General features: G+C 50.4%; 7 protein-coding genes across 7 annotated transcripts; 1 reads left to right on the forward strand and 6 right to left on the reverse strand.

Moving 5' to 3' along the window:
* Nucleotides 1–778: 778 nt before the first annotated feature.
* BO87DRAFT_359433 (formate/nitrite transporter family protein) lies at nt 779–1,820 on the forward strand (the record flags this gene model as incomplete). The annotated part of the gene is made up of 3 exons (XM_025621515.1): nt 779–1,070; nt 1,129–1,249; nt 1,312–1,820. The coding sequence occupies exons 1-3, from the start codon at nt 786–788 to the stop codon at nt 1,818–1,820; spliced, it is 915 nt and encodes a 304-aa protein (XP_025479465.1). The 5' UTR covers nt 779–785.
* A 711-nt stretch (nt 1,821–2,531) lies between these two features.
* Nucleotides 2,532–4,313, reverse strand: BO87DRAFT_426263 (putative MFS transporter; the record flags this gene model as incomplete). Its single annotated transcript, XM_025627349.1, has 5 exons — nt 2,532–3,159; nt 3,205–3,619; nt 3,669–3,954; nt 4,019–4,044; nt 4,148–4,313. 5 exons carry the CDS (start codon nt 4,311–4,313, stop codon nt 2,532–2,534), a joined length of 1,521 nt encoding a protein of 506 aa, XP_025479466.1.
* Nucleotides 4,314–6,381: 2,068 nt separating this feature from the next.
* Nucleotides 6,382–8,742, reverse strand: BO87DRAFT_308935 (Zn(II)2Cys6 transcription factor; the record flags this gene model as incomplete). Its single annotated transcript, XM_025619446.1, has 6 exons — nt 6,382–6,985; nt 7,061–7,402; nt 7,459–7,643; nt 7,682–7,837; nt 7,907–8,515; nt 8,599–8,742. 6 exons carry the CDS (start codon nt 8,740–8,742, stop codon nt 6,382–6,384), a joined length of 2,040 nt encoding a protein of 679 aa, XP_025479467.1.
* A 5,549-nt stretch (nt 8,743–14,291) lies between these two features.
* BO87DRAFT_376818 (cytochrome P450) lies at nt 14,292–16,409 on the reverse strand. Its single transcript, XM_025623399.1, has 4 exons — nt 16,098–16,409; nt 14,920–16,032; nt 14,662–14,828; nt 14,292–14,602 (listed from the first exon to the last, which is right to left on the reverse strand). The coding sequence occupies exons 1-4, from the start codon at nt 16,158–16,160 to the stop codon at nt 14,449–14,451; spliced, it is 1,497 nt and encodes a 498-aa protein (XP_025479468.1). The 5' UTR covers nt 16,161–16,409; the 3' UTR covers nt 14,292–14,448.
* Nucleotides 16,410–18,156: 1,747 nt separating this feature from the next.
* Nucleotides 18,157–20,424, reverse strand: BO87DRAFT_436587 (uncharacterized protein; the record flags this gene model as incomplete). Its single annotated transcript, XM_025627829.1, has 5 exons — nt 18,157–18,687; nt 18,752–18,817; nt 18,883–19,444; nt 19,509–19,778; nt 19,832–20,424. 5 exons carry the CDS (start codon nt 20,422–20,424, stop codon nt 18,157–18,159), a joined length of 2,022 nt encoding a protein of 673 aa, XP_025479469.1.
* A 482-nt stretch (nt 20,425–20,906) lies between these two features.
* Nucleotides 20,907–21,998, reverse strand: BO87DRAFT_406957 (major royal jelly protein; the record flags this gene model as incomplete). Its single annotated transcript, XM_025626034.1, has 1 exon — nt 20,907–21,998. One exon carries the CDS (start codon nt 21,996–21,998, stop codon nt 20,907–20,909), a length of 1,092 nt encoding a protein of 363 aa, XP_025479470.1.
* An 810-nt stretch (nt 21,999–22,808) lies between these two features.
* BO87DRAFT_426267 (uncharacterized protein) lies at nt 22,809–24,054 on the reverse strand (the record flags this gene model as incomplete). Its single annotated transcript, XM_025627350.1, has 2 exons — nt 22,809–23,470; nt 23,532–24,054. 2 exons carry the CDS (start codon nt 24,052–24,054, stop codon nt 22,809–22,811), a joined length of 1,185 nt encoding a protein of 394 aa, XP_025479471.1.
* Nucleotides 24,055–24,518: the final 464 nt, after the last annotated feature.

The following is a 24,518-nucleotide window of genomic DNA, read 5'->3' on the forward strand; positions in this document are numbered from 1 at the left end:
CACCGCTGGTTATGATAAGCACCCACAGTCACACCTACTTATCCTAAATTCAGATCATACCATGACAGAAGTAACCGGTCGGCTTCAGCCGTACCACCGAAGATCGCCATCCTGTCTCGCTGACATGAAGCCCTATCCTGTCAACCAAGACCAGAGAACCAGCTTATCGAACTCTAAACCACCACCATCGCCTTCAGTCCCGCTCAACGAAGCTTCTCCCCGATAAGCCTCCACCAACAAGTAACCACGAGAACAATAGCCATGATAGATCAACACAATAGTGTCATTGATGGAGTCACGCACAGGCATTAGATCCCCACTCCGTCAATGAACAGATGTTCCCCGGCAATTGAGATGATAAGATGTTCGGGGATGCAGGGATATCCCGGGTTCATTCATGCTAGACACAAATCAACTAGCCAATTAGCACGCTACTCCTTCTCAAATGCTAATTATCCCTTGAATGGCAGCCGAGTTCACCGCGGAGATGTCGACATGCCAGACTCAGTGCTGATAAGATGCGAAGCTGTGACTCGTCCGGGCCGGTCTTGGCAAGAACCCCAGCGGGACCCTCGACATGCTGGGGCTGAACTCTATTCAGCCTGAATCTGAGCATTGGATGTCGATCCGATAAGAAGTATACACGCTATGTGATTGGTCCTGTCTGTTTGTTTTCGGCCTACGCAGTGCTTCAGTGGTGTATATAGGGCTGTCTGGTCTTCACTTCCCCACGTAGGTCAGTCTGAATACCTCAACTCACCCACCGCATACTAGATACCCTCACCATGTCTATCAGCATAGACGCATACACCCCCACGGAGGTAATCAACCTCGTTGCCCGAGCAGGTATCGTCAAAGGTAATACCCGCCTCGACAAGGTCTTCCTCAGCTCCGTCTCTGCAGGATGTCTACTTGCCTTGGCATGCGGAACCGCCCTGAGCACGAATACGAGCACCTGGTTCCAGGAGAATGCACCGGGGTTGATTCGCACGATTAGTGCATTGGTATTCCCGTATGGATTGTGCATGATCATCCTGACAGGGGCGGATTTGTGCACGGGATCTTTCATGGTATGTCCCTCTCCATGCCCCCCAATCCAAAGAATGTAGCACTAATCATACTTACCAGTTCACAACGGTCGCAGCCCTACAGCGCCAACTCCCTTGGTGGAAGATGCTGCTCCACTGGTTCATCACATTCTGGGGAAATCTCTGCGGATCGCTATTTGTCGTGGCGATTATCTTTGGCTGTACTTTCCCTCTCCCTTCTCTCTCCCTTATTCCCTGAACCGACAATCCTAACAATATACAGACGGCGAAGTCTTCTCCGCAGACCCCTACAAAAGCGAAATCATCTCCTTCGCCACGAAGAAACAAGTAACTCCACACTTTCAACAAATCTTCCTCCGCGGCATCGGCTGCAACTGGCTCGTCTGTCTGGCCTGTTTCTTCGGCCTACAGGGCCGTGACCTCGCATCAAAGATCATGGGCATCTGGTGGCCTATCTTTGCGTTCGTGTCACTGGGCTTCGATCACGTCGTGGCGAACATGACCTTCATCCCGCTGGCCATTTGGTTGGATGCGCCGGACATCACAGTGGGGTTATATGTGTGGAAGGGGATAATCCCGACCTTGTTGGGAAATATCATCGGGGGTGGGCTGTTCGTAGGAACGTACTACTGGTATATGTATCTCCTTCAGGGAGAGAGTATTACTCTGGCTGGGTTGAGGAGGCAAGGTATGGCCGGTACTTCGGCGACAGGGACGCCTGCGACGGCGGGTGGGAAGGATGATGTTGAGGCGATGGCGGGGGCGGTTTGAACCGTTTTTCTGAAGGTATGGATTACATATAATGTGTTGGATGGGTAGATGTGATGAGGGTGGTGGTGATAACAATAGTAATTGCTAATTCAATAAGTTTTAAGTTTCTGTCTTATAACACATCAATTGACAAATCAGTGTGGAGGCAATATATGCCAGGGCCAATATTAGCTCTCGCGTCGTGTACTTACTAGAAGTGTTTATCCCTGCTGGTGATCAGGCGTCCATCTTGTCCTCAGGGGTGGTTCGCAGAGACATTTTCGGGTGCTTGTCCGGAGACATGCACGGGCTGTTAAGGAGATTGGAGGAGCAGGGTTGCTAAGAAGGAGGTACTTGTGAGAATAGAGGAGGTGAAATGGGGCAATGCAAGGTAATGGTTAGGAAGAGGGCTGCGGAGAGATTGTCTGGTCTGTTGGGAGGGTCACTCCAAGTATAGGGATTGTGCAGGATTACCTGAAGAGGGACTTGAAGCAACTGCAACGCCAGATGGACAAGTTGTTCAAGGAGCGTGAGAAAAGAGGCACAAAGCGGTTACAGCAGAGTGAGAGGATTTTACAGCGGGTAGAGAAGAGGGAGGCGAAGATCGCACAGAAGGTGATATGAGTAATCATTACAGTGGATGATGGAGTAGCATATTCTACTGGTCTATCTAATGATGATGATCGATAATATACATGGAATTTGCTGCTGCTGCTGCTGCTGCTGCTGCTGCTACAGCACGTAGCGGAAGAACGGGTTCTGCTTGTCCGTCAGATCCTGGAAGGCCAGCTTATCACGCTGGCTCTCGTCCAAATCCATGGCGTCGCGACGCCGATTCTCACGCCACAAGACAACGTACAATGCTACCGCCGCCGCGATGGTGATGCAGTAGCAGATCACCATTCCCTCCCATAGCTCCGGGTAGTGCTGGTCGACGGTTTTGCTGTTCACAAGCTGCGGCCCGATGATGTTGCCCACAGTGTAGGCGACGAAGACGGTGGCCGCCATGACGGTTTTCTTGGTCGCACCGGCGACGTTGCTGGCGCCGAGGGTGATGATAAGGCTGACCACAGGTCCGAAGAAGCCGGTGATGGCGTATCCGGCAACTGGAACTGCCGGGTGATATCCCCATTCGGACTTCCAGATCATTACGCAGCCGGCGATGACGGGGAGACAGCAGGCGATGAGCATGGGAATGCGCGTGTTTGGAACGCGCATGCCGATGTAGCCGCAGAGAGGGATGAAGATGAGGCAGACGCCACCCACAGGGAACTGGAAGAGGATGGAGTCGAGGGTGTTGTAGCCAAAGGTTGATACGATCAGGGGGCCGAATCCGGAAATGGCGCCGTTGATGGTATACCTAGGATGTATTAGTGACGCTTCTCTTGTGTGACGGGTTACTCACGCTGCAGCCATCATAATAGCGATCAAATACAATTTGATGTCCAGGAATGATTCCACAATTTGATCTTTCTTGATCACCTGGCAGCGCACACCGGTCTGTCCCCGACGCAGGCGCTCCACGGCCACGACCCTCTCCTCATGGGTCAGGAACCACGCCTCGACGGGGGAGTTAGGCATGAAGCAGCACCAAATCCCAAATAGGAAGGTGAGTACACCGGCGAAGATGTAGATATACTGCCAAGACTTGAGACTCCCAGAATCGATCTGTCCAAATGCATAGTTGAGTGCACTTCCGATGATGGTAAACCATCCGGTACCAGAGAACCACCATGCCTGTCGCAGACTCTGCTCGTCCTGCGTGTAATATCCACTAACAACCGTCATGAAACCGGTAGGAATGACACTCTCAACGAAGCCTATATAGTCAGTAAATGATGACATGTGAATGTAGAGCAGAAGGTGTACCTAGGAAAAACCGTTGCACAAACAGCCCCTGCCACGAGGTTACTCCCGCCGTCGCAGCACAGGTAATGGCCCAGAGCATCACGACTGGGCCCAGGACGTGCTGGATGCGAAACCGTTGCAGCACAAATGTCATGGGGTACAACCCAGCCATCATACCAAAGTAGAAGATGGAGGTAGCCCAGCTGAGACGGGAGGTATCCTTGGTGGCAGGCGAAGTGGAGTAATCCATGACCTGGAGCTGCAGATCGGTTGTCATACCGAACAGTGATGCACTTCCAAGGATGGCCTACAAACATTAGCTCTAGTTAATAGACGGAAACATATCAAGTCGGGGTATAGTCAAGACGAACCTTATCCCAGTAAACAAATCCATATCCTATAATCCACAAGTCAACAATATGCTACATTACCCATCCATCCAATCATCCTGAACAGAACAACCGCCAAAAATCCAAACAAACAAGATAGATATGACAAACCAATCAACATAGCAGGCATAAAAAATGCATCAATCTTGCGCAGCACCCTCTTCTCCACGGCGGGGTCAATCTCCCCCGCTTCTTCACTGACTATGGCCCAAGCGACATCTTTGTCCGTGGGTGCTGTCGCAGACGCAGCTATTGTCTGCGATTCGACCTGAATCATGATTCTGGAGGTGTAATATGCAGATGTGATGATGCAGTGGTGGTGAGTGAAAATTTCGATGGCGGGATGGAAAGACGCGTAGATCCTGCCCTTGGTGGGTTGGTTGATTAGATTATCTGGCCCACGTGGGTTTAGTTTTTAAGCTTTCGGATAGTTCAATGCCATTGTCTGTCTTGTCTGTCTGGGAGCCGGGCATTGTGACGGTCGCAGTATCGTGATTGAAGATGGAGGATTGTCAATTTAGTTGATTATTTTGATGCTTATAATTTGCTTGGTCTATAATCATTAATGGTGCTGCGAAATAGTATTGTTGCACATTTTGTTGACGTTGAGGCAAGAGTAGCATACACAATAGAGAGAGAAATGTTGGCGGAGGACTGTGCTCCGTGCGCACAACAATAAAGTTCGTTGACAGGTAGATACTGGCTACCATCTACATTTCTGCCACAGTTGGACAACTGGTGAGTTCAGTAGGATGGACAGCTCCTGACGAAGGGCACAAATGTAGTTGTTTATTCATGATGTCTGTATTGATTGTGTAGTGCTACCTACAGCATTAAATATGTGTAATAAGTAAACTCGGATAGCGAGCAAAATAGTAGGCAGGCAACAAGGTTCACCTAGTAGGGGTACAGGATATATATATACCATAGAAAAATAATTCCGTCCTACAGCCGCATAGCACTCGAGTGGAGGCATCTGACCAGATAAGAGCCAGCTTCGGAACTATTCAAACAGGCAGGAGAATCCCGAGACAATCAGATGATAGTGGATAGGAGGGTCATTCTTCCCCGAAGCCCCTAACAGACCCATCGAACGAAGGCTAAAACTAGGACGGTGATGTAACAATGCGACCCATTCACCGATAATACTTCTTCGTACAAAATAAACAATGCAACCCAATTCTGGACCATGAAAGGCCATTCGGAACAAAAAAGAAAAATAATCCCGCGCACCAATCTCCAGGGGGGTTACACTTTTCAAACCCCGCGACACCAATTGTATCAGTCCTCATGCAAGCTGGATTTGAACCAGATCCCGAAGTATCCGCTTGACCGGCACAATGACGTAGCAGATGAAGCATCACGGAAACCAATTCCTGGCAGGGGAGCAGCATCGCAGTGGAGATGGCCAGCTCGACGGATCGTGGAACTTGGCCCGCAACTTGATCGTCGACGCTGTTTGGTATGATTGGCGAATCGCTTCCGACCGCCTTGCAATCGATCCTCAGGCGGACACTGGAGGGGGAAGGAAGTGGAAAAATACACCTCACAGCGCATCAGACCACTCCAACAGGGTTGAGTTAATTTCTCAGGAATGCCGGAGAGTAAGAGTGGGTAGTTACAATGCATTGCCAAGCAATCTAATGTAGGCTGGACTGGTGTGATGGTGGTGCTTGTTCGTTCTTTGCTTGACCCTCGGCTATTCATCAAGCACCACGATGAAACCACCAGCGATCGGTTTCAGGCCTGGCTGGCATTTAATATGCCTTCAAACGCCTGGATTTTTCCTTCACAAGTGACAGTGAACAGTCGATAATCATGGTGCTAGAACCCCAATGCCCCTCGCCATCCGTAGGAGCTCACAGCGACAAACGCACTGACCCACGGTAATCTGCGTGAACGCACGGACAACGTGGGATGAATTAGGTGGAACATCTCGGACGAAGCAAGGCAGGGCTAGCTGCGGAGCATAGCATGAACCGGAAAGTACACAGTCGAGGAGAGAGTCTCCACCGGAAAAAGATGCCGACCGCTGATTTCGTGTTGCGAAATGGAGGCGGAAGAAATTTCCGGGCGCCAGGCAACGGAGACACGTCACATGTCGATCGCTATTATTCCACGCTCCCAAAACATTCCATCGGGGCCAAGTTTCACACCGGCAGACACCGGATCCCGAGATAAGGACGAGAAGGATGTACTGGGATGATGCTATCCAGAAAGGGAAAATGTACGCAGGGAATCATGCAACACATTCTGATCTAGAATTAGTGGTAATGATTCTTTACTTCGTCACGGACTTGTCAAGACATGAGAAATCGAATATGGGTGGCTGGGCGATGCCATCCTCAGTCAGCCGAGCTGCCTCGCTTCGAATCGGACTCCGACGCGGCCGAATCCTGGTTCGTCTGCGAGAGACTCAACCCATCCCATTTCGCCAGGAATTGGTCCATATCCACGTCCCCCTGGCGCGCCGGCCCCTGCTGCACTACCGAGCTAAAATGCGGGTAGAAGCTGCTGAACTCCTCGGCGTCGCGCTGCTTCCAGCCCAGCGTCTCGAAGTCGGTAAATAGCGCGCCGGTCTCCTCAGGAAGAGCCACCTCCGTCTGCGTCGCGGAGAGCTGTATCATGCGCAGAATACCTTTGGCGAGAGGGAAGCGCCGTGAAAACGCCCGGGCAATAATGCACAGCTCAACGAAGGCGTTGCGGTTATCTGTAGAGTCCAGCGCCTCCATGAGGGTGAACATGCCGATGCTGCACCACTGAATGGTCGACGGCGCCATCCGGTCGATGCCCCACTTGTCGCGATGAACTCGAAGCAGCGCTGCTACCCGGCGCGCCGACGAAAGGCAGAGTTGCCGTGCATGTGCGGCCGTGGACACATCCAGGGCCACTTCACGGTTGGATCGGAGAAACCCAAAGATCTGCATGACGGTGGTATGGTAAAACATACTACGGTGGGGCGAATCAGCACACTGCGTCGCACACAAGAGGCATCCTGTGAAGGGGAGAGGCAAAAACACTCACTGGATACTCAGAACGTGGGGGACGGTCGCCACATCCGCATTTAAGCACGGTGGCAAATGAGCGTACCACTCCTGGAGCTGTTTGTAGATGCCATCAACAAACCCGATCATCTGAGACGGGGCAACCAGGTGCTCAGGGTCATGAAATCCCTGGCTGATCTGCATCATGATGCAGCAAAAGTCGCACCATCGATCGAAAACACAATTGTGATGCCCGCGGACGGCGTCCACCTCTCGCGGGTATGGGTACCATAGATCGTCCGGGTCGCCGTGGGTGACGGGGATGCGTGGACGCTGCGGGGGGTTGACGTTGATATGCTTCATCAATGACACAGTCGCCGTCCTGCCACCAATCCCAGTTAGTAAATACTCCTGTTCTTCAGACGGGCTTTCACTTACGAAGCAATGTTGAAGGCTCCCCAGAGAGTCCTACTCACGACCTCTTCGAACACAGGGTCTGCCTCCTGGCCGGCTATCCCAGGAGGATGGCGTTCCGCATACTCCTCCGCTCCCCGGATAGCTAGATCCAGGTACATCCAACCCAATCGGTCTTTGCCCATCAGGGCCATCCTGCAGGCCCAACACTATTAGCATGTCCCACATTGCATGCAGCGTCACGCACATACCGGATAAACAGAACCAATAGACCTTGGATAGTTGGTATTGTAGCTCCTCCCTCCTCTTCTTCCAGGAGCCGACGGGCTTCTTCGTAGAAATGATCACCCCGCGTGAGCGTGTCGTTGGGAACGGTGAACACTTCGGCATAGTCAGAGTAGTACTAGAATCAGCATCAAGTTAGTTAGTCCTGCGGTGAATGGTACATGTTCAAACGATCGGGTACACCTACACAAGCCTCTGAGAGAATGGCATTGACCAAAAAGCGGGAACAGAACCGGCAGTCGAGATTGCCGGCCCGCATGTCCCGTAGAAAAGCATCCTTATCCAGCCAGTGGAAGAACGGATAGGTCCAGGTCAACCACAGCGAAACGAGGTGAGATACCAGATCACCGTCGTCAGTGACCGTTGTCCAGGGCTTCGCAGGAACTTGATAGACGGGATTATCGGCGAGACGGCGGACATCCAGAACGCGGCGGGAGGATCGGGGTTGCGAAGGCGGTTGCGCCTCCTCATCATCGTCGGAGGGGCGAGATATTTGACTTTGGATCTCGCGCAGTTCTGGGGACAATTCGATTTCGCGCCCGGTGAATTGTTGCTCCAGGAAAATTTGGAGCTCCTCGAAGGAGGCATTACTCCGGATGAGATTCAAGAGCTGAGCGAGACGTTTGCTCTCACTTTCCCGGAGCGCGTCAATGAGTCGTAGCAGCGTCTCTTCCGCTTGTTCGAGACGGTCCAATTTCCGCTTCATTGCGTATTTGCGACGCATGTCGGCCATCTCGTCGACCAGGCACGGGATGCCGTTTGCCACGCAGTGTTGACATGGTGGATCACCTCTGCACTTGAGGGGGTCAGCCGACGAACAGGACGCGATGTGATGGTATGAAGATACCAGTGACAACGGGCTTAATGAAGAAATCCCACCTTGAGCTTCTTCTGTTTACACGCCTTGCAGGCGGTGGTCTTGTGCTTGCGACCCTGAACTACATTGTCCGCCACCTTGGCAGTTGGGGGCTGGCCAGGAGCGGGGGCTAGAAAGCGGGAGGAGGAGGATTGCGAGTCGGACATATATGACAATGATGGGAACAACAAGACGACCACACGAGGGGAAGTCGCCCTGGCAAGAGAGAAAAGAGAAGAGGCGAAGAGATGAAGAAAGGACCCCGAGGGAACGGATACAGGGAGTTTCAATGGGGGTGGGGTTCGGTTGGCGGGAGGAGATGGCAATAGTGTTGTGGGAATGATGGGTGAATGAAAGTGGAAAATGCCCCTCAAAAAGGTAGACTAAGTGAACGACACTAAGCCCCAGGGTTTGGGAATGAAGGCAGGAGAAGGGGCGACGGTGGTGATTCAAAAGGTTATGTAGCAAGAAATGCTAGTACTAGTAACAACTTATGAGTGTTGCAACTTTTTTAAAGGGCCGAATTTTATATATGGAGCCAGAGACCCAATTGTCAAAGGATTTGCTTTTCCGGGCCTGGATCTGTGGCTGCATCGGCATCCAAGTGGAGGGATAAAAATAAAAAGAAACCACAGGTCCAACAAAATCACAGATTGAAAATTCAAAACACTAAAAGAAAACTAAAAGAAAAGAAATGATTTGGGCGTTGATGGAAAATACCATTTGAGACGAAGTGGGCGAAAAAGGGTGTGAGGAAATCGAAAATCCCAGAAAATACCCAAAATGGAAATGGGAAGGGACAGAAAAATTCGAGTATACAACAGATGAGACCAAAAGGGGAAATGCATACAAGAAGAGAAAAGAGAAGGGACAAAATAAAAAAAAAAAAAAAAAAAAAGAAAGAAAGAAGGAAATACACAGTTCAGCACCCAGACTCCCAGAGACCCAGAGGGAAGGAAGCTTAAAACGCGACAGCCAGTCAGCAATGCGGATGGGAGGCCGTAAGACAGACCTTGATGTTTCTGGAAAGCAGCAGAGGCTGTGACATAATTCCGCGGGCCCGTCGAGACTTCCGGCCGGGGACTACTACTACAGAGGGAAAGTCATTCAGTCTGCAGTCAGTAAGCAAGAATCAGTAGTAACTTGTTCCGTATGAAAGGAAAAAAGGATCGGGAACCACCAGTCCCAAAAGGGACAAGCCTGCGGGCAGCCCCAGTCTTGGCCCGGCTTGTCGCTGGTGGCACTGCTATCCGCCCAATCACTACCGGGGGCGCTAGTGTCCATTGGGGAATTCGAAGTATCTTCGGCCGTCCAAGTGTCGGAGCCGGTAGAACCCAAATGGCAAATACCCTCATCATTCCGCCAGATTGGTCCCGGGCCTAACCTGCATAGGCCATGGGAATCAAATTATGAAGCAGCGAACGAACGTCTCCCATCCGTGGCCTGAGAAACAAACAAGGTCCGGAAAACTGACTGGAATTTGGGTCCTATCTCTATTACCGCTTTGAGGTTAGCAGACCGCATCGCTGGGACCTTCGGGAGCCCTGTACCTGGCAACTCCCAGCTTTGGTACCAGTCTAGTACCACTGGAAGGAAAATTATGGAGTACTACACAAGTTCAATTGGGCGGGTGTACCTGGTTAGGCCCGCCATGATACCAAAGAATTACCAAGATACATACTTTGACTTTGTTGCCTCCAGTAGATCATGAACATAACAATATGCGTACTTGATGTACCTTAAGATTACTTCAATACCGTATTGGTTTAGTACCCGAGCTCAGATCAGGTCAGGTCGGGTCTTAACTCTCTTTTTCTTGTTCCTCTCCCCTTCCCTTCCCCCCTTCGCCGCCATGAACACATGGAGTCTGCGACCCAGTCAATCACCCAGGGGTGTGGAGGCTGTCCATCGGCAGTGGCAAGAAGCGGCACGCTACTGATCGCGCCTGCAGAAAGTCAGCTACATCCAATGATCAAGACATCGTTGAAGGGGAAGTAACAGCCGGCCACTCAGTTCTTTGCCGGCCAGCCATGGAGGCTTGCATGGGCTGCGGTGGAACCTGGTCGGCACCCCCTCTCCCCGGCGGGTTTCCGGGCGAATCACCTGACGCGCCGCGGGCCTGCGATCGCAGCAAGCGTCGCCTATCTGAAGATCCTCAAATGTAACTATGAGTTCATTTCTGCGCCTCGACTTTGACATCAACGGACAGGAACCGGTTGGCCCTCACGGAACTGTTTTCCAGACAATGTCGCCCAATACACCGCTCAAACCAACTATTCGCCTCAGGCCTTCTTTCAGCCTGGATACGCCCAATTAAAAGGGCCGCTGGGGGTATGCGCTATGCCATCGCATCGCACACGCCTCGTTTGACCGAGTCATTCGGTGGCAACGCGACGTTCCAGATCGTCGTGCAGCGAGCGCTTGTTAATTGATATCGTCGACTAGAAAACACAGTAGTGCTGTCAACTCCCCCCTCGCAGAGGGAATTTGATATTAACCCAGTTGGGAAGGACACACATGAAGGGAGGGAGCCTGATCTCCACCACAGCCAGTGACAAGAGGCTTGAGTCCTCCAGCAAACATCACACTCGAACCACACTGGACGGGCTGGGACCGAGACAAGACATGCGCTCGGGTGGAATGACGGGAAGGTAGGGGAGGAGACACGCTACGCTCCGTACGAGTTCTCTTGTACCTACGACATTGCATGCGTCCATGATAAGCGGGTCCTTCGTTTCATCGTAATAGGCAAGAGGTACGAGGTAAGTAAAGAGGCTTGCCTTTGGTCTTTTGCACAATCTTGCGGCACGGGTTTTACCGGCCGGTAATAGACCGTCACCTCACCCGCATTGCAGGCAAAGTTGGTTGTCTGCATTTCAGGTCGCAAGGTTTCGTGACGGAGAATGGGCCTAAACATAGTGGTAATCCCCCGTATAGGCGCACTCATTGGTGGTGATCGGACCCTCATGCCAGCAAGTGCGCCATACTAGCAGCCCTCTGTGTCTGTTACCTGTATATACAGGAGACTAGGGCCAGCAGATACACAGTAGCGATGCGCCACCAGAGCTCGGGCACCGATGCGAAATCTGATTTCCACGCGAGCAATTCCGAAGCCCAATCAGAGGTGACATGAATGTCTTAAGGGAGAGCCAGATATCCTTGGCGGTGGGAAGGGTAAAAAGCCATGGTCGATGGGAAGGATATCCAACCAGCCCAGCCGAGCTCCATGCAGCAACCACCGAACAACCACCGACACCTCAGCCATCAACCTTCTGGATTCAGTAAGTAGCCGATCATGTGAGACCATGATCACGCCCATCCTTCCCGTTTTGCATGGATGTTTGCTTGCTCTGGTACTATCATCCCCTTCCGCCGCTGGGTTTGAATCGCCTCCTTTTTTTTTTTTCTTCACTTCCGTTCTCTTCTACCCTCTCCCCTTCTCACTTCCCCTCCTTTCATCGCAATCCACACTCCTATCGGCTAGGAGGGAAGAGAGCCATCGCGGCCCCTACCCTAGCGTCCGCGATTATCGAATAATAGCTCCAAATGCGGGCCACAACATTCTGAGTCCACGTCGACATCTCGGAGAAATGGGGAGGTCCAACCCTGTCGATTCAATTCACCAGGTGTCAGACTAGGCCACTCGGAAAATGCCCGTCGTCGTCTGGGTTGCATCACCTAGCTTCATTGCCGTCGATAAAATTCCTTCGTTTGGTGCCCACTAACCTCAACAGCTTTCCTGCATCGGTGGGCATCTCCGAGCGCACCCAGACCTGGTATTACCCTGGTCTAGTGCAGCTGTCATGCCTCCACTCATGTAGCTTAGGCAGAACCGACCGTTCTAGGCAGGTGTGACCCTCACTTCACTGTCCGGAATCACAGGGTATACTATCATCTGGCAGCATCAGAGGCCTAGATCAACATCAGGTAAGCTCGAGTATTTCCTCCGTACTTCATTCTTGTTGTCAGGCATGTCTGGATTTCTGTCTACATTGCCGAATATCACCGGGATGTGAGAGACAAGCCTGTAGCCAATCATCCACCCGCAGAAGGGAAATCCTACCCATCCTGGTAAGAGGCGATCGCAACTGGCGTGACATGAATCACTCCCTCTTCCCCCTCATTTCCCATATTATTGACATCCTGTCACTGACCCTGCCCTTGTCGAGATCGTGCCAGTCATCGTCTCCCATCGAAAACTCTTTCCCGATACTAGCTGAAACGTCGGAATCCTGTCACGCTTTGTCGCTGCACATTAAGCCTATCAGCATGACAATGCCTTGCCCAATAAGGCCCACTTTCCTTGACCTCGGCCACACAACAGAGCAGTGGAGCCGGACGCACAAGTCTTCAAAATAGGTTTACCTTGGCAGAAAAAAATAGATTGAATCCACGGGGGAAAGTTCTCGATACTGCAGAGCCAGAGAAATCGGTGGAAGGTTTGGCCATGTTGAGCTGCACTTGCGACAGACTGCCGCGCATGGTCTAGCAGTGAAGCGTAGCAATAAGGATCATAGATTGGTGGCCATTCAGGCTGTCCTTGCTAAGGATCGACGGTAACGTTGTGAAGGTCTCTTGCCCTTCAGGCTTCTTTTACAAAGCACAGACGTGCCGGGCAGTCATGGACTAGCCTTCTGCGGGTTGTGACCGACTACAACACAACTGCTCGATCATCCGAGCTACCTCTTTGCTGTAAGGTTGCTGGTAGTCTGGGCGAAACCGGTATGAAGGTATCTTGTCAGCTTGTGCGGCGCAAAGCCCCGAGCTCCGAGCCAGCGTCCTTTATGCGGCAGGAATGGACCAAAACAACACTGCCTATGAAACCCCAGGTCCATTAATATAGCCGGAAGAACACCGGCTGATGGAAAATTATCGCTTCGAGTTTCGGTTATAATATTTCTGCAAATGTTAACGGTGTTATACAAATATGAGAAACGAAGCTTAAATGCCATCCACGACATAGTATACTGAGCTCCCGAACATTCACCACCGAATACCACACTGTTGCCCCCTCTCCGCACCCTCCTCCATTATCAGAACGATGCCAGGCGAGGCTGCATAACATCCACAGCGACGCTGGCTTCTCTCGCTGGAGGATGAGTTGTTTGGAGGAAGAATGATCAGTATGATCAGCCGACACCACAAAAATCTTGCAGGATCCCGTGAATTAGCCTTGTTAGAGCATTCCTTCGTCACACTGGATCAGTAAGCGGGAATTCTAGTCTATGCGACCGTGGGAACCGTCCAGGCTCAAAACCCTGTTTAGACGTCATACCCAAGCAACCGCCCATGTCATAATGAGGCATGAAATCATCTTCCACCCAGCCTGAGCAAGCTGGGGAATCCCCACGATGCATCGCGAATCCCTGGCGGTCGGAATTTGTTTGCGCTGGACACGTCGCCTCCCAAGCGCTGCCACAATGCCACATGACGTCATGCGCGATCGGCTTACCGCCAGTGCCTTTCCGCTTCGGGAAGTCATGTTGCCATCCGCAAAGTGCAGGGTGCCTCGCTGATTCTGGTTTCCACGCCGGTTTTAACGCTGCTGTCGGATACATTCTGTTAGGACTTTGACTACATACAACTACATACTAAATTTGTCCATTAGGGCAAGGACTGGGAGCGCGCTGTATCGACGGCACTTACCGTGGGCCTTTTGACCCGAACGGATGAGGTTGATTGGATAGTTTGTAGAGAAGGACGACTGGGAGAATCATCATATCATCATTGACCTTCACAAAAGGAATATCACTATCAACTTTCGCCAGCATAGGTCAAGCCCATATGCTCTGGACACTAACAGGTCTTAAGCTAACCCTGTACACAATCTCCCCTCCTTACTAGACACTCAGATGTGCATCGATGGCTTCCGTCTAAGCCCGGGGGGTCAGTTGAACCATCAATCGATTCTTTTGCCACAGCGTCCACGTATTCTGCTTGTCCCAGCCGACTGATTCAGGTGCCAGGCTTAGATCATAGTGGTATAGGACCTTGGCTAGGATGAGTCGCATCTCATGATAGGCGAGACTAGTTCAGATGTTAGACATGCTCACTAGAGCATTGACACCATGGCTAGGGGAACTCACTTCTTCCCCAGACAATTGCGAGGGCCGAAAGAGAAGGGCTGGAAAGCAGCCTTGTCGTCGCCAGCAAACTGCGGGTCGTTACCCCATCGCTCCGGAAGAAAGTCGTCTGGCCGGGTGAAGTTTCGTGGGTTGCGATATGTCGCCCAGTGGTGTACGGAGACAGCCGTCTGAATGTACATATTAGTCCAAGGCCGTACTTGCAAAAAAAAAAAAAAAAAAAAAAAAAAAAAACCAGGTAAGCTGAGTAGCGCTGCTCACATTGCCAGGCATATATTCGCCGCAGATCTCCATACCCTCCTTCGGAGTGAGACGGGGCATCCCGGTAGGGACAGGGGGATACATCCGAAGGCCCTCATCGATACACATGTTCAAGTACTTCAACTGTGCTAACCGCAGCATATCGATGTCCGAATCTCGCTCAAAGGCGTCTCGAATCTCCTTGGTGATTTTCTCCATTTTGTCAGGATTCAGCAACAATTGATACGTGAGGCCGCTCAACGCCGTTGCGGTGGTTTCCGTCCCAGCTACCATGAACAGTTGTGAGTTGGCGTACATTTCTTCGCGGCTCAAGCGCAGGGACTCTTTCTGCGACATGACCAGGCCCCAAATGTCGGGGCGATCCAGGCTCTGGTCAACCCGCCAGTCTACCCGGCCCTTGCATGACTGGTAATGAGACTCTTGTCGTTTTTTCAAGGACCGAGGGAGAAGAGAGTTTAAGAAATAAGAACACCATGGATAGTATCGTGCGACACGTCGGAGTGAATTGATCTTCACACTGGAGAAGATCGATGTCACCCACTCCACGTTGCCGGTACCTTTCAGCAGATTCAGTGGGTCTCCGAATGTCAAGTCCCCCATAATGTCGAATGTGGTCAGATTGTACATCAAAACCATTTCGATCTTGGCCTTGGGATCTACTTGGACAACTTCTCGGAGCTTCTCGATGAGCAAGTCCGCATAATGAGCGATGAGTGGCTGCTGCTCGCGCAAAGCCTTGTCCGAGAAAGCATGTGAAAAATTTCGACGAAAGCGTGAATGATCGGCAGCTTTGGCACGAATGACGTCCGGAGTTCTATTAAGTGTGGTGCCAAAGAAGCGCATGTCCTTTTCAGTGGATTTCTTTGTTGCACTGGCATGGCCGTAGATATCTCTCCATCCGTCGGCGCACGAGTAGCTGACTTGATCGGGCGAGATCCGGACAGTGTCTCCGTAGGCCAGATGCAGGTTTCTCACCCAAACATGCTCATCACCCATAAGGGAGTGATACATATGCACCAGACGGGTAATCGCCGCCAGCTTCGGACCGGCGATCTTATGCAGAGGGTTGATGTACAACTCGTAAAAACATTTTCCTACCAAGGAGAGAACTAACTGTGGTAATCCAAGACACGTGTTAGCAACCGTCAACCCCTTACGCCTGGATGGGTTGCACTGACTATACTAGCGGTTACTGTTAGATAATGCCCCTGGAGGGCTCCTTGAATACTTTCGTGAATCATGCTGGGGTTCGAAAATGACAATAACCGACAATCAAACGGTCTGAGAAAAAGCGCTGGTTGGTATCGAATGCACACCGCCGTGACGGGGCTAGGGATGCTATTTATCTCCTTCACTCTGATAAAGGAGTCGCCTGACGTTGCAACAGCCGGACTAATTATGTCGAGGCAAAGCTGCACAAGGCCAGCCAATGTTTTATAAAGCCAGCACACGACCCGCTGGCGACCAGCTAAGCTGCATGAAGGGATTACCAGGAAAAGGCCTCGGCCCATCCCCCATACATCACTCCGATGCAAGTGATGCTCGGCTCTTGAGCTCCGATGTTCCGATGAGGGATAGTTACAACGTGTTATCTTCGAAGCCTTGATATGTGTTCTAGTTTCGTGAGCGTAATTCGAGCTATACCGGACGAGCGGGGAAACATCTAAGTGGAGTTCTGCTGCGGCACATCGAGACTTCGAAAGAGGGGTCATGTCGATCGCCGACCTTCTCGGAGCGAATAGCAGGATAAGTATTAGCGTTATGCCATTGTGTCAGGACATTTGGGTTTTGCATAACTATCCAGCCGCTCCATTAACCGGCTATGATCTGGGGCCAGATGGAAGTCTGAACTCAGAGCAAGGGTGCATTGGAATACGTGTATAAACATTGTCACATGTCGCAGGTTATGCTAATTGGCCTGTGCACAACGCCGCGTCAACGGTCTCTGCAGTCCGTATAACTAACAGGCAAGGGATTGGTCTGCGCTCGTGCCGTTCCATCCGGCTCTGGTGATTCAAAACCAAAGTGTAGATGCAGTGTTACCCTCACAGGGATGCCCTGCGGCAATGGTGAAATCTATCGACATGAATGGCATTGTCTATCATCCAATTACGAGCTATGTTCATAAGCCCTGCCGATCATCTCCAAACTAAAATCCAGCCAATTCTAGCACGAACGGTAACGTCTTTAGTCCTACCTTGTTGTACCTGATATCTCCAATGTTCTACGAACACATTGTCTACCTGAACAGCCACTCGGATTGTCGGGTCAGACTGCGAACGCATAAGACTGCCACATATACACTCACCCACGTCATCTCAGCAGCCAAGCGACGTAGGATCGATTACCTCTATCTAGTACTTGGTGGATTTTAAGCAAGCACTACTAGGTAGTATGATTTATGACGACGGAGTTCGTTGGCTGAGCCTGCAGCAGCAATGACATTCCTTCCGTCGAGCCGAAAATGACCTATCGCCGGCGACGGTCGGCCCGGAGGATCAACTAAGCCAGCTATGCTACGCTATGCCATCCTTTCAAGGGCCGAGTCGATCTTCCGTGTTCGGGAAGGATCAGGAACATATATCTTCTAAGTTCTATAGTATGAACCAGTGGGTCAGGATGTGCGGGTTTGCCACTCGAACAGTACGGATGCGCTTGAGGTGTTCGTCGCTCTGTTCATTTACGTTTCTAATAGTCTTGTCTGTGTCTGCTTGTGCTCTGCCAGGCGCAAATGACTAACATGAAACAGAAACAAGTCGATATTACTGCGTGATTGAGACTTGAAGCACCTCGTTGGCTACCTTGCCATCGAGTCGAAATTCCCTCAAGCCTTGTTTGGATGGATCCCACAAACGCCCACACTGCCAGTATATGAAATCTCCACTTTATCGTCATAGACAAATTTATCTCCATCACAAGAACCATGTCATTGTGCAGGCAACCAGGTTATTTCAATCTATTCGAATGCAAGGTCTGTGATAGACATGCTATTTTGCCTTGTGGTCGGAAATCCCGGGCCTTCCTATTCGGGATCGGATGTTGGTTTCTTATCCCGAACAAGGGTGATTGCTTCTCTGAGATCATCAACTATTCCTCATGGACCATGATTCTCTTCCTTTTGATTTCCTCTTCGGTATTTGTTTCCATTCCTCTCAATACTGGAAAGTGTGCCTTGCGAGCCTGGCTGGCTTGCACCAACAGGGGAAAAGATTATCATATTGAAGATCTCCAAGACTATCATGCAGCCGTATATCTATCCAAAAGCTCTCTCACTATCCCTTCCACTTCCTCTTCACTTGACTCCTGTTCACCATTCATTGACCCAGTCACAACTGGGACTGGAGGATGTCTTCTGGTATAGCACGTCTCCGAAATAGATGGCATGGAGCAGGCATTGGGATCGACTTCCTCCCAGATAACATGAAATTGAGGTTCGTTGAGGGAAGACCCGATTCCATTTTCCAAGACTTGGCCATGCGAAGTGCGATCGAGATTAACTTCCTCCTCCACCCGGGCAGGAGGTAAGAGAGTAGTGTCTGGCTTCAGCTTTGGCTTCAGTTTAGAACCAATAGCTCTCGATAATTTTCCCAGCTGGAACAAAAGCCCGGAGCGCCTGTGTCTTTTATGGTAAATAACTCCACCCTCTAGTAAACTGTCACCAATAGCCGCTATATAGCTGTGAACCCCAAGCCGTCGCGTGTGTGCCAATAAATCCTCTTGGAAGTGATTGAACATAGACCTATCGACGACCACATAGTCGTAATCAGACTAGCCATATTGTTAAGAAATCATCCAGAAGAACTATGAGGGTAGTCGTGGACTTGATACATACCTCATCCCATCTCCAAGGTAAGCCATATGCGCTTAGACTCTCTGGAGAAACACGGTGCCGAGGTACCTACAAGGATAAGTCGGAGTTATGCTTGAAATGAGCCCATATCGATCCTGAAAGAAAGCTGTTACTCTGGCTTCGATAGTGATGTCTTCTTGTATTTCAGGGACCTGAGACTTCGTCTCTCTCTCTTCAGCCGTTGTAGATGGGTGCTTGAGTCTCATGATGAACGTGATACTTCTTCTTGCTCGGATATCATCAAATCCGTCAACAGGAAAGAGCTCACCGAAATGTATGAATTCTATTGCATCGGCGTCCGTGATGTTTCCATGGCCACCATCAATATTGAGTGCATCTAGTGCCTGTTGTTCATCGGCCGACAGAGCAAGAAGTTGGTTGAGTACTGTCCTATTCGACGAATTCTTCCACTGATCGATCTGAGAGTCAATACCCTGGCGTGGGACTTTCACACTTCGGACTTGGTATTCGACGTGCGGTTTCCCATGCCTTATCTGAACCTTAGGTATTAATATGTACACACCAAGTGATGCATCCGAGGCTAAGCTGATAGATGCAATTTCGCCGTCTGTAGCGTTGACTTTGTTTGGGTCACTTGGATCGGTATGTGCAGAACAGAAACCAATATCTCGACGGGGCTGACAGTTCAAATTCTTGACTTCGACGGGTGGGACTCTACTCATATCGAGTTAGCTGTATTTGGTGGAATAGCTCAGGGTATAAATAAGGATAAACGCACTGTGGCATTCCCCGACTAGTATCATTTCCCAGATTGTGAGGTCGTCGCAATTGAACTGGAACTGCCACCGTAGTGGTCATCTCTAGAGACTGAAAGTTCTCATCGACGGTGTCCCTCTCCGTCACACTAGCGGTTCGATTTCCAGCCAAAGTATCATCTCGGTGTTTCGCGATATCAATTCGAGCTCTCTCCGCAGCTACGATCGATCTTTTCAGCAGATACTGATCCTCTTCGGAATATGCGATCAGACTTGTTCTCGTGGCATGCCAACTCCGGTCATCAGACATTAGACAAATTTAGCATAAGTACTAAGCCAGACTTACCCCTCCATAACCTTCTTCGAGTAGCGTAGCATCGCAACTTGAAGCATGAGCATCAGAGTTCCCTTTGCATCGCGTAGTTCTGCCCTCATGGCGTCCATTTGGGGCTTGAAGAATGGCCATTTCACCATTTCAGCTGGACTAAGTCTGATGGGATCTTTGCTTTGAGGATTTGCCCTCAGCTGCTTACTCGCCTTCCTCAGTCCTTCTTCGAGCCTTTCGAAGATAGCGTTACATTTTGAAGCGAGATTCATGACGATCGCAAAGCCGGCTGCGTTAAATATTCCGTTCTGTGGCTCATGGCCTTCCGTATCGCTATAATCAATGGCCTCAGGATTGACCGTCCGTGCATTTCCATTGCTGATGCTGTTGTTGGTGTTGGTATCGGTTGCTGCTTGTGTGTGAAATAGCGTCTTGTCAGCTAGTCCACCCAACTGCTGCAAAGTACTAGCATTAACTGAGATATCCTCAGCAATATTTGTGATCTCAGCCGGGGCGGACTTGATTTGGTCCGCAAACGTAAGTAGCTTGATGGAGCATTGAATCCCGGTTGTTGCAATCCCAATGATTGCTGATGCGGATCCAACAGCCTCCATTGATTTGGGCTATCTGAGCACGGTAAATGCTGCTGGAGAATAGAAACTATGTTATTGCGGAAGAGAATCTTCGGACTGAGCGAGCGTTGAAGGAAAGGGATATTCCTGCACTGAAGAGGAAATAATCAGCCGCGCGGAGGCTATGCTGCCCCGCCCACTACACTTTGCAGCCTAATCAATACCTTATCACAAGTTTTCAACTAGGCCATGTCGAACTAGGGATTGAGGGTCGGCCTCTACCCATGTGAGGAGATAATGTCGGAGTGTTTGACGTTAAAGTTGATCGAGACTTCCCTGACGTGGAGCTTGGACGCTGCCTCTATCTTTGTCTTCGCTTATCGACTATAATACTCAACTAATTTTAAGGACTACAAGCTCGTTCGTCCACGAAGAACCATCTAGTATACATTCAACAAATTATCTCTCAGCGCAGTATTATGAACCATCATCACCCCAATATTTACATACCAAAAAAACCGCCCCTAAGCATGATCAATAGGCGACGGTCCCGCATCAATCGGATAGGTAAAGATATAGTTGGGCCCATCCGCCATCAATCCATCACCACCAGGCCTCATCTGTGAAGCAGGCAACCAAAGCTTCTTATCAGCGGTAACCCACATAAGATCTGTCCAAAGCAGCTTCTCATCCTGAATAAGTACAGTCGCGCGTCCCTCAGGCGTGACCTTCCAGATAGCCAGCAAGTTGGTATCACTAACATAGATGTTTCCATCCCCGTCGATAGTACTACCACCAGTGCTGGGCGTCAGGGCAAAAGGCTCCGCGTAATTTCCCAAAGTCGATGCGAGAGTCGCATTCTTGAGAGACGCATCAACGTACGCCGTCTTGATGCGATACAAGCCTCCATTACAGGGCTGGTAGTACAGGTACACACCGTCGGGCGAGACTTCGATTTGGTCGAGTCCAACAGAAAGAGTGCTACCTGCGGCGCCGTATCCGGGGACCAGAGTGCCATTGTACATCATGGGGAACCAAGGTTGGGCGGAAGAGTCGGTGGACAGAACACGCACACCCGTGCCGGTAGTCATGTTCATGACGAGTAGGGCACCGGCAGTGTCGCTCATGTAGGCCACATCACCAGCGGCGTTGAAGCGGACGTCGTCAATGCCGCTGTCGGATGCTTTCATGGCGTCGAGGTAGTAGAGTTTGTCCACGGCGTCGGTGGTGATGTTCACGCCAACGAGCTTGGTGGAGCCGTTGACGCCTGTAGATCCGCCGTCGACAATCCAGTAGTGACCATCGGGGCCCATGCGGGCGCCGTCAATGCTGACGAAGGTCTTGCGTGGGTCGGAGATAGGGTCACTGGAGTTGTAGGAGTTCCAGGCGGTGTTTGGGTAAAGGACCGTGGAGTTGTCGTCCAGGAGCTCAACAATTTGAGGGGGCAGCGTGGTCGAGTAACGCTGGGAGAGAAACTTACGGCCATCGGCAGAGATACTGATGCCCTGGGTGGCGCGCTCAAGGGAGTATGCGAGCTCGAGGCCTGGGGTACTCGTGGTTGCGGCAGCCAGGGGGGCTGTGAGGCCAAGGAGGCCGAGGAAGAGGGCGGCGGACATTGTGGCCTCAATTTGAGATAGAAAATGATTTGAAGACTCTGCCTGGTTTCTGTGACTCCGACCATGATCCTCTGTAGCTTTATAGTAGCCAGGTCGGCCCAGGAGACAGAAGAAAGGAAACTATCTCCGCCAAGCAACGCCAAGAGGATGCGGAATCAAAGCCAAGCACAGCCAAGCTTAAACAAGCTTAGCCTCCGCAATCTTCAGCGTTCCACTCCTTGATTGATGGCCAGATGAGCATGATATGATGTTAGTGGGGAGTGGAAGGCAACCTTAATTGGGCGCGGGGCGTTTCGGAAGGTCAGGAGCCGGACGACATGCAGGTACGAGACTTTCTTAATCATCAATAGGTTGATGCGTCGTCTCCACTGCTTGCGTGGACACGCAAAAGTGTTGCTGGGATCATATGCGGCGTTCGAGTTGTGGAATAACGGAATACACAGATTGTATCTTCTTAGAGGTATTAATATACCCAGTTACGAGAGACGGAATGGTAGTAGCAATGCTCCAATATCTTGTCGTACACAACAGAATGACCAAGGAGGAGGGCGTAGACCCCACTAAATCAGACTTTCACCGGATATCCACCGAGACACCATCACCTATTACATTCGATCATCAGCAGTGTATATGGACTACCATCGCCACATAAATATACTTCGAAAGTTGTGGACTCTTTGTAACGGAGACATTTTACGTAACCTAAGTAATTATTCAGATCTCAAGCATTCTAGATACAATATGACTGTTCTGAAAGCCGTTCATTATGGTGTCATTGTCGGAGTCTTCCATGTCCATAAACCCTCCTGATTATTTAGGCTTACTTGAGTCTCTTGAACCACCTAGACCACCAAGTTTGCCGAAAGCCTTTCCTAGTGTTTCCATCGTTGGGCGTTTCTTGAGGCCATGCGGATCTTTAATTCGCATGATGGTAGGATTCTGTTTCTTGATGGCGTCCCAGTCCAGTGAGAATGCGCGTAGAAAAACAGGTGCAAGGTCATGAGAGGCACAAAGCTCTTCCTCTTGTCCACGACTAGCTTTCTTCCTCATCAAATCATCAAGGTGCCCTTGAACCGTTGAAGTCTGCAAAGGCAAAACGAGGATATGGTCTACCAACGTAGAAGAGAAGTATGGTTCCCCAAGAAAATATCTATGTCTGGTCCCCAAAAGGCGTGTTCTGGAGTCCGGCTTTGAACCGAAAAGCTTGAGGTCCTTGATAAATACCTTGGCATTGGTATCAAAGTAGTCATAGTCTCTATGAAGCTTGTCGAGTAAATCTGTTCTCCTGACTGCGGACTCCGAATATTTTGTCCAGATTTCCAAGAATTGATTCTTATTGGGACCACGTAGGAGGCTTCTAGTCCAAGTGTCTCTGGTTAAAGTCAGGTTGACAGGACGGCCTTTTGGTGTTATAGAAGTGACAACGATATTATGGAGTGGCGTTCCTTTTTCCGCTTCTGCCATGGTCCATCCTATTTAATAAAGACAGTCAGGTTAGAATTTCCACCCACGAATGCCTAATAAAACTCTTACCAATCAAGTACGACACTGAGAAAGTCTCCTGTTGCCCTTGACCGAGATCAAGGGTCATCTTTTCACTATCTGGTAGGGAGTTGATCGGCGATAATGTCTCCGCGTCTAAACTGTTGGTGTTGGCGCGGGTGATGGGACGTACAAACACATTCTGCAAATTCTTTTTCCCGCTCACTTTTCGTCTCTGGCGAAGCGACTCAGGGGCACTAGGGCATTGGCTTGAGTTTGGAGACGAGCCTGAAACCGGACGGACAATGATTGTAATTGCTGTGTCATTTTCGCAGAACATTTTGTATGTCAGGAATATACTGCGGTCCGTAAGCATCTGAACCGCGGCCTTCATACTATCTGAAAAGATGAAGAAGCTGTATTCATCCGGGATATTTTGTCGACGCCCAATGAGGGCCAGTATTCTCGAAAAATTGAGTTCCTCAACACCTCTGGCGTCAAGGTCCTGGTCACTCAGAACGACCTCCCTCTTCCCCATCTCCTCAAGCAAAAACATCCACTTCTTGTTAACCATAACTACCCCCCTCACGCACGAATGCGTGTTTTGCTAGAGGGTCCTGAAACAGATTAGATCTTCTGCAGCGAATAACTAATTTGATAGGATGCTACCTGCTAACGAATGAAGAACGGACCCAGCTGGAACACAGGGTAATCCTCGAGATGGCTCGACCAACTGACAGTGCGTTCGCCTTCAAATGCTATCTTTCAGGGGAAATGGATGGACCTAAAGGACATCTTTGAAAACAAGGACGCTGAAACGATCTTTTATCGGAGGCGACTGGAGAAAAGGTCGGGGGCAAAAAATTCCCATATGAAGAAACACCGCGAAGTAAACACAGTTTCAAGTGAATGAGGTGGGTCCATACAGATGGTGCTGAAGCCTAGCATGATGTATACATTCACTGGATTCCATCGCTCTATGCGGCCGAAGACCTGTCTTCGAAATTCCCTCGAACACTATTTTCGGGAAATAACGAC

The sequence above is a fragment of the Aspergillus neoniger genome (assembly GCF_003184625.1).
Source record: "Aspergillus neoniger CBS 115656 unplaced genomic scaffold BO87scaffold_17, whole genome shotgun sequence".
NCBI lineage: Eukaryota > Fungi > Ascomycota > Eurotiomycetes > Eurotiales > Aspergillaceae > Aspergillus > Aspergillus neoniger.

Coding starts and splice junctions, on each gene's coding strand:
- BO87DRAFT_376818 (XM_025623399.1), bottom strand. CDS start 16,160: ATGATTCACGAAAGTATTCAAGGAGCCCTCCAGGGGCATTATCTAACA. Junction 16,033..16,097: donor TAACAGTAACCGCTAGTATA/GTCAGTGCAACC, acceptor GGATTACCACAG/TTAGTTCTCTCCTTGGTAGG. Junction 14,603..14,661: donor CGCAATTGTCTGGGGAAGAA/GTGAGTTCCCCT, acceptor CATCTGAACTAG/TCTCGCCTATCATGAGATGC.